Here is a 13044-nt window from a genome sequence, read left to right on the forward strand (position 1 = left end):
GAATTACGATGTCACACAAATGCGCTGTAGGTCATTTCTGGACCGTATCCAATATTTTTCACAATTCACAAGTACGTAGCCCCAGTGAATATCAGAGCTTCACTGTAATACTTGCTCTTTTACATAATGAAGTGCCCCCCACACCACTACCACTGATCCCGATGTATGACCCCTGACCTGTTGGCTTTGAGTAACTGTGGCCTCTGGAGCACTTTAGTTGAAATACCCTGCCTTGGCCCTTTATTTGCACACACCTTCAACAAGCCTGTTGTTGATCAGTTATCATTGATACACATATAAGACATTGATATACTCATGCATGGTAAAAATTTAATTATACATAAGAACGGTCAAGGAATTTGTGAATTGTTTTTATTGGCACGGCTCGTAGCCCCTTTGTTTGAAGTGTGGCCCTAAAATTGTCCATCTGAAGGGTCAAATAGTGTTGAGTTGAGGCCACCTTGCTAGACTGTGCTGCTGGTGGCGAACAGTCAAAACAAACTGTTCTACTGGAAGAGGTTATGTTTTCTGTGTGGTATACGGAAAGAAGCCCCYCTGCTGCAGCAGCAGCGCTCCCTCTGAAGATCTAAGCTGAAACAGATTGCAGAGACAAGCCACACATTGCAACACCCACAAACATACACCMAAGTAATCCTAAAGCCGTTAAATGTGATTTGGTGTAGCCAATACCAAATACCACTTCACCCTGTTTGTTATGTATTCATTGTTTCAAAGTGTTTCCCCAGACATGACTGAACTGTAAATTGACTGTGAGTGGGTGGTGGGGTTTGTCTGTTTCTGTTTCTCCCAGGCTGAGGTGTGCTCAGGGACAGTAGCTGAGGTCATCCAGTCGGTGGTGAATGGTGCAGAYGGCTGCATCTTCTGCTTCGGTCAAGTCAAGCTTGGTAAGCTCCTCCACCAGCAACAGATTCGACATGTGCCTCTGTTAGTCAAAGGAAAAAAAAACTCTCATCGCTTTTCGTTAGCTACACTTGATGTCCACAATTGGCTTAGCGGTGCACTGGYGTGAGTCAAGGAATGAGAGATGGGAGGGAAAAAAAGAATGGGTGAATTCGAGGAGGGGGTGGTGAGAACTAAAGCGCTGCATCCACGCTTCAGGGCTCAGTCTTTAATTAAAATCTTAGTAATTGGTCTGGCCGGTGCTCTCAGGCTGAAGAGCTTGTTTTCCTCACGCTGCTGTTAGCTATAATTCTCCACAGAATGACTGCTTCTGAAATAAGTCCTTGAATTAGCATTTGATTTTTACTTCTTCTGAATATTACATCAGATTTTTCACATTGGCTGTTTTTTTCAGCAGCATTTGTTAATCAGAAAATGTTCCTTTGAGTATTCATTTTTTATGAGGATTGTGCCGACTTCAAACATTTTAAAAAGTAGAATCAATTTTAGCTGGAACATATGGTGGCTTATTTTTTTGTTTTATTTCCATTCTCCTGTCTCTACACATCACCAGGCAAGACATACACCATGATTGGCAAAGACAGCTCAACTCAGAGTCTCGGCATTGTGCCTTGTGCCATTTCTTGGCTCTTCAAGCTCATCAACGAGCGAAAGGAGAAGACGGGCACGCGGTTCTCAGTCCGTGTTTCTGCTGTGGAAATCTTTGGAAAAGATGAGGAGCTGAAGGATTTGTTGTCTGAGGTGTCAACAGGCAGCCTGCAGGAAGGCCAGTCTCCAGGAATCCATCTGAGGGAGGACCCCATCTGTGGCACACAGGTGAGCAACAGCATTCTTTGTTCAATGATCCTTTCATGGGTTAAAGTATTAATCCGAGTTTTGATTTTTTTCTATGATCTACCTCCTTTATTTTCCTTTCAAAAAGGTTTAAACTTTCTTGAAACTATATGTGTTTTTATCTTCTTTCATTTTATCTCCTAGGACATCCCAGTTTGTCTTGCTCTATCCTATTTGTGTCTGAAATCCATGATTTATATTTCAGCTGAATCCATCTATGTTATTGAAAGCTTTCTTCTTCAGTCTCGTATTGACGCTCCTGTCAGAGCATCTATTATGCATGAATCAGAGTTAGCCCTCTGTGGCACAATAGAAATATTATTGGGGGATGGGGCAAACTGTAGGATTGAAGGCACTCACAGGTGTTGCTGACAGATGTTGTTTTTGGGGATATCTGTGGACTCTGACTTCAAAGGAGGTGCGTTTCTGTGAAGCTCCTCTTCCTCTCGGCAGCCACGCGTTTTGCTCCTTCATCTCTTCTGCCTTTTTCTCCCGTCTATTCCCTCTTTTCTTTTTTGTACCCTCATCACATCATGAGGAGGGAACTATCCCAGCCTCCTGCTCCTGCATTACCTCTCCTAATCCTCCTCCCTCTGTGCGCATATCTCCGGTTTTAATTGCCCCTGAGATACATTCTAATGGGCCAGAAATGTATGCTGGGGTCCAATTAACCAGCTCCCCTCGCTTTATAGTGCCTCCCTTTTTCACGTATAGCCTCTTTCTCAAGCCCTGTGTGGTCTGTTCTCGTCACCCCAAGGCTAATCTGTCCTCTCCTCTCAACCTGCAGCTTCAGAACCAGAGCGAGCTCCGTGCCCCTACTGCTGAGAAGGCTGCCTTCTTCCTGGACGCAGCCCTCGCTGCACGTAGCACCAGCAGGCCAAACGTTGATGAGGACGAACGGCGCAACTCCCACATGCTATTCACGCTGCACATTTACCAATATCGCATGGAGAAGAGCGGCAAAGGAGGAAGTTAGTATTCCTGCATTGTTACTGAGAATCTACAAGTTTTCAGTCTGGACTGGAAGTAAATATTTACACGGTCAACCATGTGGTTCATTAAATAAGTGGGTTTGGCTTCTGTTAACCAGAAAATTGAGAAAATTCCAATACTAATTAAGGTTTAATGCCTTACATAAAGGGGACATCTGTTTTTTAATTCTCCTTTTTTTTTGGAGGATCTATATAATTATGACCCCCGCACGCGAAGCGTAACAGGGAGTCATATTGTTTTCGTACTTTTTTTTCCAGTGAATTTTGGTTAACCGTAGCACAAAAACGGCTGCTCCGGTCAACATGAAATTTAGCAGGACTGTAGATGAGTCCGACCTACACTGCTCCAGCCAACGGTTTTATGATAGACCCCTTATTTGAGGAGGGGGCTCCTTTCAAAGTGGGTGTGTCTGGACATGTAAAAATGCTTATAACTTAGAAAATGTTCAACATAGAAGCTTCAGATTTCTTTTAGTGTTTAGCTCTAATGAAGCTCTATCCATCAGGCCCACCAACCAATGCCCCCCTCCCCTCCAAAAAAAGACCCCCAACCAAACCACTACAATTTTGGGATGCACCTAGTAGCATGACATTTATTAGGAATAAAGACTTCTGAGTTCTGGTGCATTTGTGCGTGCGGGGGTCATTATGTTACCGCTATACGGTACCTATTTATTGTTACAAATTAATATTGTAACTCCACAAGCCCCCTTTCACTGAGGTGTGTCGCAGATCAGCTCATTTTATGCTGTTCCTTCAAATCCAAACAAAGCGCTTCACATCCCGCCCACTTCCAGCTTCCAGAGTGGTCCATTGTAGTTTGATAGAGGGGTTTACGACTATATAGCAGAGCAGAGTCATTTTATTTACAATAAAAGATGTAAAAAAAACAGAAAACTTGCCCATCCAGTCTTACATGTTGGAGCCAGAGTCTGACCCAGAGCCAGAGGAGAATGAAGATAATGAAATTGTAGTTGGTAAGTCCAGACCTTACTTAGATGTTCTGTTGCAAATATTGTCATGTAATAGTTCAGAAAACATCATAGAAAACAGAGAAAACCAAATATGACTCAAACAAAATATAAAGGTATCTACGCAGACTAATTTCAACTTACCTGCACTCCTAGAGACTCCAAGTACACAACAAAAGGCATTTAACGACTAAAAAGGTGAATTTTGCATGATATGTGCTCTTTAGCAAAATGAAAAAAAAGCCCCTGTTACTGAGAGTTAAACATCTGGTGGGAGTTCTTCAGGCTGGCTGCAGTTTGAATCACCTCAGCTTACTCATAAATAAACCAGACAGTTCTGACAGAGCAGTGCCACTCCTGTCATCATGCCACTGCTTCTCAGAAATTATACCCTCACAGCGGGCGTGTCTGTGCTGTGCTCACCTGGTTTTATTTCCGTTGCAGTGTCCGGCGGGCGGAGCAGGCTGCACCTGATCGACTTGGGAAGCTGTGAAAAGGTCCTGAGCAAAAGCAGAGATGGAGGCGGAGGCTTGTGTCTCTCCCTGAATGCACTGGGAAACGTCATAATGGCTTTGGCAAATGGAGCAAAACATGTACCTTACAAGTAAGAAAACCACCATTAGTTTTAATGTCTTTGTTTTTTCTGTGCTTTTGCCTTTAAAGATTTTGTGTCTGCATGTTATTTACTGTATGCTGAAGAAAGAGACTCTGCTTCAAGGAATACTGTGTGACAATTTATTTAGTCTGTTTAATTAGGCTTAGATAATGAGCTAAAACCCAATCATATAGTTTAAGTAAAAACAGATTAATGACTCGTCATTTGGGAGTGTTTTCCAGGGCTGAGTATTAAAGACAGCTGCACGTACAGTCATGTCAGCTACCTTTATTGCTTGTTTTACAAGRTAACCTTGTTGTCTGCTAATAATACTGTTAATGCACCCTCCAGGGACAGCAAACTGACAATGTTGTTGAGGGAGTCCCTCGGCAACATCAACTGCAGAACAACCATGATTGCCCATATTTCCGATTCCCCAGCCAACTATGCTGATTCACTCACTACCATCCAGCTGGCCTCCCGCATCCATCGCATGAGAAAGAAAAAATCCAAGGTGCAAAGATGTACTGTTTAACATCCCAAATGAATTATTTAGTCAAGCAGATATGTTACAGCTTAAAGGTTTGCACAAGCATTTTGTTCCCCCAACTCAGTACAACATTCTTAAATTCTAATTTAATCAGTCAGATTAATTGTTTTTTTGTAGTTTCTTTAGGTATGACCTAAATGTGGGCTTTCACATTAAAAATCAATGGATGAGTCTGTGATTTTAGTCCTAAAACTTTTTCTTCCTCCTGTGATTTTGGAGCTATTAAGCAAACAAATGATGCTGAAAATGAATTATTATTACTGCTGTAATTGAGAAATAGTTTTTCTCAGCTTCTCAACACATAATCATATAATCAATACCCCTGCCTAAGAATGTGTGCAACGCTATCCCCTAGATTAGGGAAATAAATGCTCCAGATAATTAGGTGCAATGGCAGCATGTATTCATTTGGTATTGGTCCCAGTGATGACTATTATGCTGTTCTGACACATCAATTTGTACACCTGACATTAACTTCCATGTGTCTATCGACGTGCACTTTTAACCTTTAGATACATATTGATTCATGATAAAAAGAATTATTAAAAACACTAAAGAATAAAAYAGCTGAAATTTATTTTAATAATAATCTTTTAACAAAAAACATTATTGTCATTATTTACAGAATAATGCTTGTAATAAACATCTTTTAATCACAAGTTATTTTCAAATTCCGGTAGAGGAATGCTGAATCAGTTTATCAAATGTCATGCAACAAACAAAAAAGTCATCAGCTTATAAACGCACCACTAACTTTACAGTTAACAGCAGTGGGGTMGATTCTCAGTCCTTGAGGGCCGCTACTCATGTTTTAGCTGTTTAGCTGCTACAATGCACCTGATTTAGTTGTTAAATTACCTGTTACCTTAAGTAGAAGCAGCTTGTTCCTTCAAATCAGGTGGGTTGAAGCAGCAAAGCACATAAGTACAGCTGGTAAATTTTATATGTCTGACTCTATATTGAGACACTAACTTAACCTGATTACAAATTAGCTTATCTTCAAATGTATTTTAAAATGTGATTCTGAGGTGATATGTCATTTTGATCATGCCATAATTAAAATGCAAAAGACTAATATCTGCTTTGGTTTTGTCCCTTKTTTAAGTATGCATCCAGCTCATCTGGAGGGGAAAGTTCCTGTGAGGAAGGGAGGGTTCGCCGACCACCCCACTTAAGGCCATTTCACCCTCGGACTGTGGCCCTGGACCCAGACCTGCCTGCCCTGCTTAGTGACCCCGAATACTCTTCAAGTAGTGAACAGTCTTGTGATACTGTTATTTATGTGGGCCCTGGGGGAACTGCGATCTCAGATAGGGAGCTTAGTGACAATGAAGGCCCACCTGCCTTTGTTCCAATTATCCCCTCCCTGAACAAGAAGAAGTCTGCTAAAGAGGGCCCTCTGGACAGAGATCAGTTCTTTAAATGCAACACATTTGCTGAGCTGCAGGAAAGGCTGGAGTGTATAGATGGCAGTGAAGAACCTACTGCCTTTGTTGCAGAGGGCAAGAGAAACCAAGCTAGTCCTAAGACTGACAAATCTAAGGAGAACCAAGGCTCCAATTCACCAAAGACTGGGGCGAATACTTCTAGTAGCCAAGAGGGCATCTCAAACAAACAATTTCCCAAACCTGTCTCCATGCAACCATCCTGCAGTCCTAGTATAAAATCTAAATTGGATACTGCCAAGACTCAATGCATACCTGAAGAGAGAGAGCCATCAGAGAACATTCACAACATTTGCAGAACCAGTGCTGATGGTGAAAAATCCTTGAGCTCTGAAAGCCAGGTCAATTCAAACAATGTGACTTCTTCCACAGTGATAAACTCGGAGCCTGTGGTCCGGGAAAAGGTTTACCCCAACAGGAAGGCCTTGCCAAATCCAGCACCGCCTCCTTTGCAGCAGAAGGAAAATGCAGGGAAAGAAGAAAGCTCGGGCACCAGAATGCCACCTGTGGGAATGAGCCACCAGGCTGTGAAAAGAAAGGATCCATGCATGTCCCCTTTTTTCAGAGCTCCAGTGGAGGTTTGCCAAGTCCACTCAACCATGAGGGACAKAAGTATGGATCGGGATATCCTTCGAGCTACTGTCACTCTGCAGCAGCCTGTGGAGCTGAATGGAGAGGATGAGTTAGTGTTCACTGTGGTAGAAGAGCTGTCTATTGGCAGTATTATGGATAAAGGTCGGCCATCAAGCATTATTAGCTTTAACAGTGACTGCTCACTTCAGGCATTGGCCTCTGGTTCTCGACCTGTTAGCATCATCAGCAGCATCAATGATGAGTTTGATGCCTACAYGTCAGCTGTTGGAGGATCTGAAGTCAGCGTTGCTGTGGTCACACCTCTTCAGGAGGGCACAATAGACAGCAGGGGTTCATCTATCAGTTCTTGGCTAAGTGAGGTCAGTGTCTGCACCTTGGAGAGTGAAGGCGCTCATTCTACAGATGTTTTCCTTCCACAGGGGAAACCCATAGGATCAGAGGCCAACTTTTACTTTGATTCCCTGGACATGTTTCATGGTGCATTATCTGCAAGAGATCCTATGAACTCCCTAAATGACAGTGGTTTTGGTTTTTCTGAACAAGATAGCGACAGTGCCGCCTCGAGCAAGCTATCGCTGACAAAGTGTCCCCCATCACCAGATTCAGCAAAAGGATCTCTCAGATTCACATCCAAATTAACGAAAGCTCACTCGCTAAGCTCCTCTCCACCTCCACATGGCCCCTCCATAATACACTCCAGTCTTCCCAGGAAGATTAAACCTACCTCATCAGTGTCTCACAGTAGCAGCAGCAGCAGCAGCAGCAGCAGTAGAGATCCACCGAGGCAAGAGGCTAAAAAGGAGGATCCCTGGCAGCGCAGCAACAACCACTCAGAACCTCAGATTTCTGACTCCAGCAGCACCAGCAGATTTCTCCGAAACCCGCCTAGTGGTGTTATGTTCAGCAAAACACCCAACAACAGCAACAGTGTACCTCGCCCACCTAAGGTACCAGGGTCTACCTCATCACAGAGAGTGGTTGACGGCTGTGAGAAGTCAGCTACTAAGAATCCACCCAGCAAAATGCCCCAGCTGAGACGAGGTGCCACTACCCTGGGAACAGTGCCTGTAATCCATTCCTCAACAGACCACAAAAGAACACAAGATACTATTGCATCTGCCTCCAGCCTTAAATTCTCCTCTCTGGGGAAAAACAACAAGGCTAACTCACAGAAACCAAGCAATCTCCCTAAACCTGGCTGTGTCTCCCCACCTCCTCCTCCAGTTAGAAAGTCCAGCCTTGATCACAAGACCAAGATCCTGCTGCCCCAAAGTGCCTTAAAGTCAGCATTCGGGGAGGCAGGGAGGACCTCTGGGACAAGGGTAGCTGTATCAGAGGATGAACTTGAAATACATCAAAAAGGTGACTCTACAAATTTGAAAACCTCCAGCCTCAACATAGCCAAAGTTACCTCCAGTCTAAAGGCAAAAGTTTCTAGAGGAGAGGCTGGACTTCATTATGGCAGTCAAATGTCCCTGGAAAAGTGTGAGAGCCTGTCATTATCTGGTTCCAGAGCGGCACTTAGTAGGGAGAACAGTGGGGCCAGTCTGGGYAGCAAATCCAACAAGTCTATTCCAAGATTTGGTATTCCTAATTCCTCTAGCTCTCCTATAGCTACCTTCCAATCAACTCAAAACCATGGAAATATCAGTAAATCAGGTCAGGTAAAAGCTTCTGTAAATCCCAGAACRTTAGGAACAGTAAATGGTAGTAAAGCACGCTCACTGTCAGCCAACAACTCAAAAGGCCTCAGTTCCTCAACAAAATCTCTGGCGTCTCCTGTGACCAGGAACACCAATGCCAACCTCCCTCCATCAGGCCGAACAGCAGCCCCTCGGACTACTGCTCCAGTCTCAAGTAAGCCTGGAAGAGGGACTATCATGGGCACCAAGCAGGCAATCAGGGCTGCAAATAGTCGTGTGAGTGAGCTTGCGACAGGCAACATATCGGGCAAACATGGGAGAGGTTCAGGAGACTCAGACAGTGGCAACGACAGTGGGGTGAATGTGAGTGATGACAAGTCACCCACGGCTATGCTGCCCTCGCCGTACAGTAAAATCACCGCTCCGAGACGGCCTCAGCGCTACAGCAGTGGCCACGGCAGTGACAACAGCAGCGTTTTGAGCGGGGAGCTGCCTCCAGCGATGGGCCGCACAGCTTTGTTCTACCACAGCGGAGGCAGCAGCGGGTATGAGAGCATGATCAGAGACAGTGAAGCCACAGGCAGCGCTTCCTCTGCCCACGACTCCATGAGTGAAAGCGGCGTGTCGTCTTCAGGCAGAGCAAGGAGCTCCAAGTATCCCAAGAAAAGAGCTAATGGTAAGAAAATATTATAGAAATGTAGAAGTAGCAGTATAAGTTTTTCCTGTATACAAGTCTACAGCAAGGACTTATTTAAAATCTCAGCATGAATTCGTATATTCTGAGTTTACTGTATGTGTGGTTTGTAGGATTTCAGAGAAGAAGGCTGATCCCAGCACCTCTGCCAGAYACATCATCCCTGGGGAAGAAGGTGGGCACAGCAGGCCAGTGGGTCGACTTGCCTCCTATGTCTGGACCGTTGAAGGAATCCTTTGAGATCAAGGTGTACGAGATCGACGAYGTGGAACGGCTCCAAAGACGGCGTCAAGAGGAAACCACAGAGGTGAGCAGAGGGTCAACTCAAACTATTTCTTTGTGATTGTTCATTTTGCCGAAACGGTTTTTGATAACATCATGCCTGGGTGGAGGGCTTATGACACCCACCTGTTAGGACTGTGCAATGTTTTAAAAGAGCAACGCTAAGTTTACACAGGCTCAACATGGACTTACAGAACTTTGTGGGGATTTCTTGGAGTCCTCCTTCCCAGTTTCTTTTCTAAGCTGAGGACTAAAATAATTTGTCCCAGACGTCTGACCTTCAGAAAGCTCAGCGGCAGATCTTGGAATTAAAGTGTTTGTGTCCAGACACCTGGAGCTTGATATTTTGGCAGCATTTCTGATAAATGCCAAGAGTTCAGAAGGCAATTATTGTTGGAGCTTAACTAATTTAGATGTGAAAAAAATTGGGCTTGGTTATGTTAAAATAAAGGTGTGGGAAAAAAAAGAGATTAGATAAAGTACAACAAACAACTCCAAATCAACTTGTTACCTTGTACCTCATCCCCACTTTTTCTAAAAGTTCATCTGTGCCATAGAGATACATATAAACATTTATTCAGCTATAATTTAATTTACTTTCTAATTCTCAGTGCGTAAACTTGAAGTAATCAACAGTTTTTGTTTTCTGAGACGGCTTTTCCCACAATACTTAAAAACATCAAAGCACCATCCACCCCCCTCCAGTTTGTGTAACACATTACATATACTGCATGCTTTCTATTGAAACAAACGGCTAACTTGTCCTTTTTTTCCATCAGCCTTTCCAAGATGTTGACAAGGTGAGCCCTTTTTTATTACCAATATTTATTTAYAACCAGCYAAGATTTGATTTTAGATGAAACAGACTTGAWGAAAATTATAGTTTTTATTTGATTAAAAAGGAATATACTGTATATTATTTACAATGTAAAATTTAAAATGGTTAGGTGGTTACTATGAAAAAAAAGGTCATATAATGTCTTTTTTCCCTCCTTAAAGGAAACTTTCTTTTTACTGGTCCTCTTTTTGCCTATGCTAAGCTCACTGAGCTGCTAAAATAGCTAAAGAATTAATGGCCTCTTCATTGTGTCCTTCAAKGGGTCTCTTCATGCTACACCCACTTAGTCTTTGTTAACTTCTCCTTTTTTCAGGGCCTGCTGTATTTTAACAGTAAGTTGAAGATTTTGGAGAGAAGGCAACAGCAAGTGAGAGAACTGAGAGGGAAGCATCAAGTGTTGCTGGAGGAGTTGGAGGACACAAAAGTGCGRCTGATGATGGATCCCAGCAAGTGGCTTGGAGAATGTAAGTGGAGATTACTTTTGCTTYATCGCTATTTCACTTCTATTACAAATCTATTTTGTGGCAAACCAAACGATAACAATGTTCTTGTTTCAACAGTTGAAGTGGACCCGACTTTGGACAAAGAGTCTCCAGAGTACCTGGAGGCGTTGGCTCAGGCCACAGAGGAGCTAGAGTTTTGCGTCAACCTGTGCAAGTCTCGAGTCATGATGGTGACCTGTTTTGATATTAGCATGCCATCAACATGCGTCACTCAAGAGGGACGACTGCGCGAGGTCGAAGTCTGAGGACAAACAGGAAGTGGAAGTGGGAAAGGAAGAGAAAGTGAGAAGACAGAGGAAGAAGAAATGTAGCAGTCAGTTTATGGGTTTTGCTGTAACGGAGAACAACAGAGCAGAGCGGAGCTTTACGTAAAAACAGACGAAATCATCACCACTGAGCTGCAGCGCCTCGTTGTCTCTAGGACACGGCAGAGAAATGAAGCGTGAGCACAATGCTGTTGTTGTGGCAACGCAGTGATGAACAACGCCCGGAAGTGCCTTTTTTATTGTTTAGTTTGACTCACTATTTTTCATATGGTGCAGGCCTAAACCTGAACATGTTTCTTTTTTAAAAAAAAAATTATATTGCATTGTATAGTGTATTTAAATAAATGTGTGGCGTGTATAATTTTTCTTTCGAGGGGGAAAAAAAGAAGAAAAAAGTTAGCAATAAGCTAATGTTACTGCGCTCTCAGACTTTGCCTTTTTTCTTGTTTCAAACCTCAAACAGCATTTTATCCATGTTCACTCAGCCTCTTGCGCCTTAAGTTAAAAACGTCTGGTTATGTCGTTTTTTTTTAAATTTTCATTTTTATTTTTTTGAATTTTGAAACTGAACTATAATTTCATCAAGTTGCATTTGCTGTTTCCTCTCCTGCCAGCCGGTCTGTAAAAGTTGGCAAGGTAGAATAAATACGTTTCCCTCCAGTTGCCTTGATCGAAATGGGTGTTTGTGGATTCTCTACGGTGGAGAATAATTTCTGAGGACAGGAATGTTTATTCAAGTTACCCATCTCACTGGAACTGAGAGATGAAGCCAAAACAATCAAAGGGTCACTGTGATGGATGAGGAGGGATTATTTTTGATTCAGCCATTTTTTCTGGTGCCTCAGTAGGTGGTCATGCAAACCAGAGAGATTTCCTTAAACTCACCTGTGACAGCAGTTTGATGAATGGTTACTGTGAAGAGGGGCTCATCAGTGAATGGGGTTGGACTGGGAGCTTTCTCTGCATTGTAAGACAAACAGATGAGACAACATCAGCCTGACAGCCTTTTTTTATACAGTACTTTTCCCCAAGTGCTGCCAAACCTTGGTTCTATGCATCCTAATACATTTATACTGCAAGTACTTTGAGAAATTCAGTACTTGGGGGTAAAAAACACACATACACACACTTTTGAACACATTTACCCCAACTTGGCATATCAGCAACATTGATTTTACATCTCAGACAAAGCCTCATGAATTGTTAGTTTTCCACGAAAGCATGAATTCAAACAGCGACACAAAGAAGACAAAACTGATAGGTGATGATTGTTCAGAAAAGAAAAAAAATGCTTGTGATGTACATTGGTGTGTTTGGTTTCTTTTTCTACGATAATGACTTTGTTTTGTTTGTGTTACAAAGATGTATTCTCTCAGGCCGTCTCTGACAATGCTGCATGAGGTTTTTTAATCATTTTTAAGGATGATTTTTACTCCCATTTTTTTACCATTCTAATTTTTTACAACAATTTAAGTTTTCACTGATGTAGGATTAGGCTCATGAAGTGAAATAATGTTACCAAGACCTTTTCCCCCCACCAAAAAAAAGATCATGTTTCATATCTAAACCCATATTTTCTAATATCTTTGTTTTTGTATAGGATTTTTTCAAACCTTGTGTAAAATGTATTATATGGCAGCTTGTGTTTTCTTTTACAGCACCTGTGAATAAAATGTTTCTTCTTACCAATGATTCAAAGATTATTATTTTACATTAGTTTGAATCCATTTATAGAACAGTTCTTTTATAACATTGCCAAGAATAAAAAGGATTTAGTGTACTTCAAATGCAACCAGAGGTGAACCCTCCTGGCTGGATTACAAAAATCTGACTGCACTCTCAGTCTGAGTGCTCATTCCTTAAACATATTGGCAAAGCTATGAGCTGTAATGTTGAGATATTAGATATTTATAATT

General features: G+C 42.5%; 1 protein-coding gene across 7 annotated transcripts in view; it reads left to right on the forward strand.

Annotated features, from left to right (window-relative positions):
• The window catches only part of kif26ab (kinesin family member 26Ab), an 85220-nt gene extending 72407 nt beyond the window's left edge, over window positions 1-12813 (forward strand). For 6 of the 7 annotated variants that reach the window (XM_014013341.1, XM_014013365.1, XM_014013354.1 and 3 more), the window contains 10 exons: window positions 812-905; window positions 1475-1737; window positions 2543-2726; window positions 4163-4322; window positions 4665-4827; window positions 5969-9221; window positions 9353-9546; window positions 10301-10321; window positions 10673-10823; window positions 10920-12813. In XM_014013341.1, coding sequence (XP_013868795.1) covers window positions 812-905; window positions 1475-1737; window positions 2543-2726; window positions 4163-4322; window positions 4665-4827; window positions 5969-9221; window positions 9353-9546; window positions 10301-10321; window positions 10673-10823; window positions 10920-11107 — 4671 coding nt within the window. In that variant the 3' untranslated portion in view covers window positions 11108-12813. The remainder of the gene's footprint in view (window positions 1-811; window positions 906-1474; window positions 1738-2542; window positions 2727-4162; window positions 4323-4664; window positions 4828-5968; window positions 9222-9352; window positions 9547-10300; window positions 10322-10672; window positions 10824-10919) is intronic. The other variant, XM_014013348.1, reaches the window with a different exon arrangement.
• The last annotated feature ends 231 nt before the right edge of the window (window positions 12814-13044 follow it).

This window comes from Austrofundulus limnaeus, unplaced genomic scaffold (assembly GCF_001266775.1).
Source record: "Austrofundulus limnaeus strain Quisiro unplaced genomic scaffold, Austrofundulus_limnaeus-1.0 Scaffold2, whole genome shotgun sequence".
Taxonomy (NCBI): Eukaryota; Metazoa; Chordata; class Actinopteri; order Cyprinodontiformes; family Rivulidae; genus Austrofundulus; species Austrofundulus limnaeus.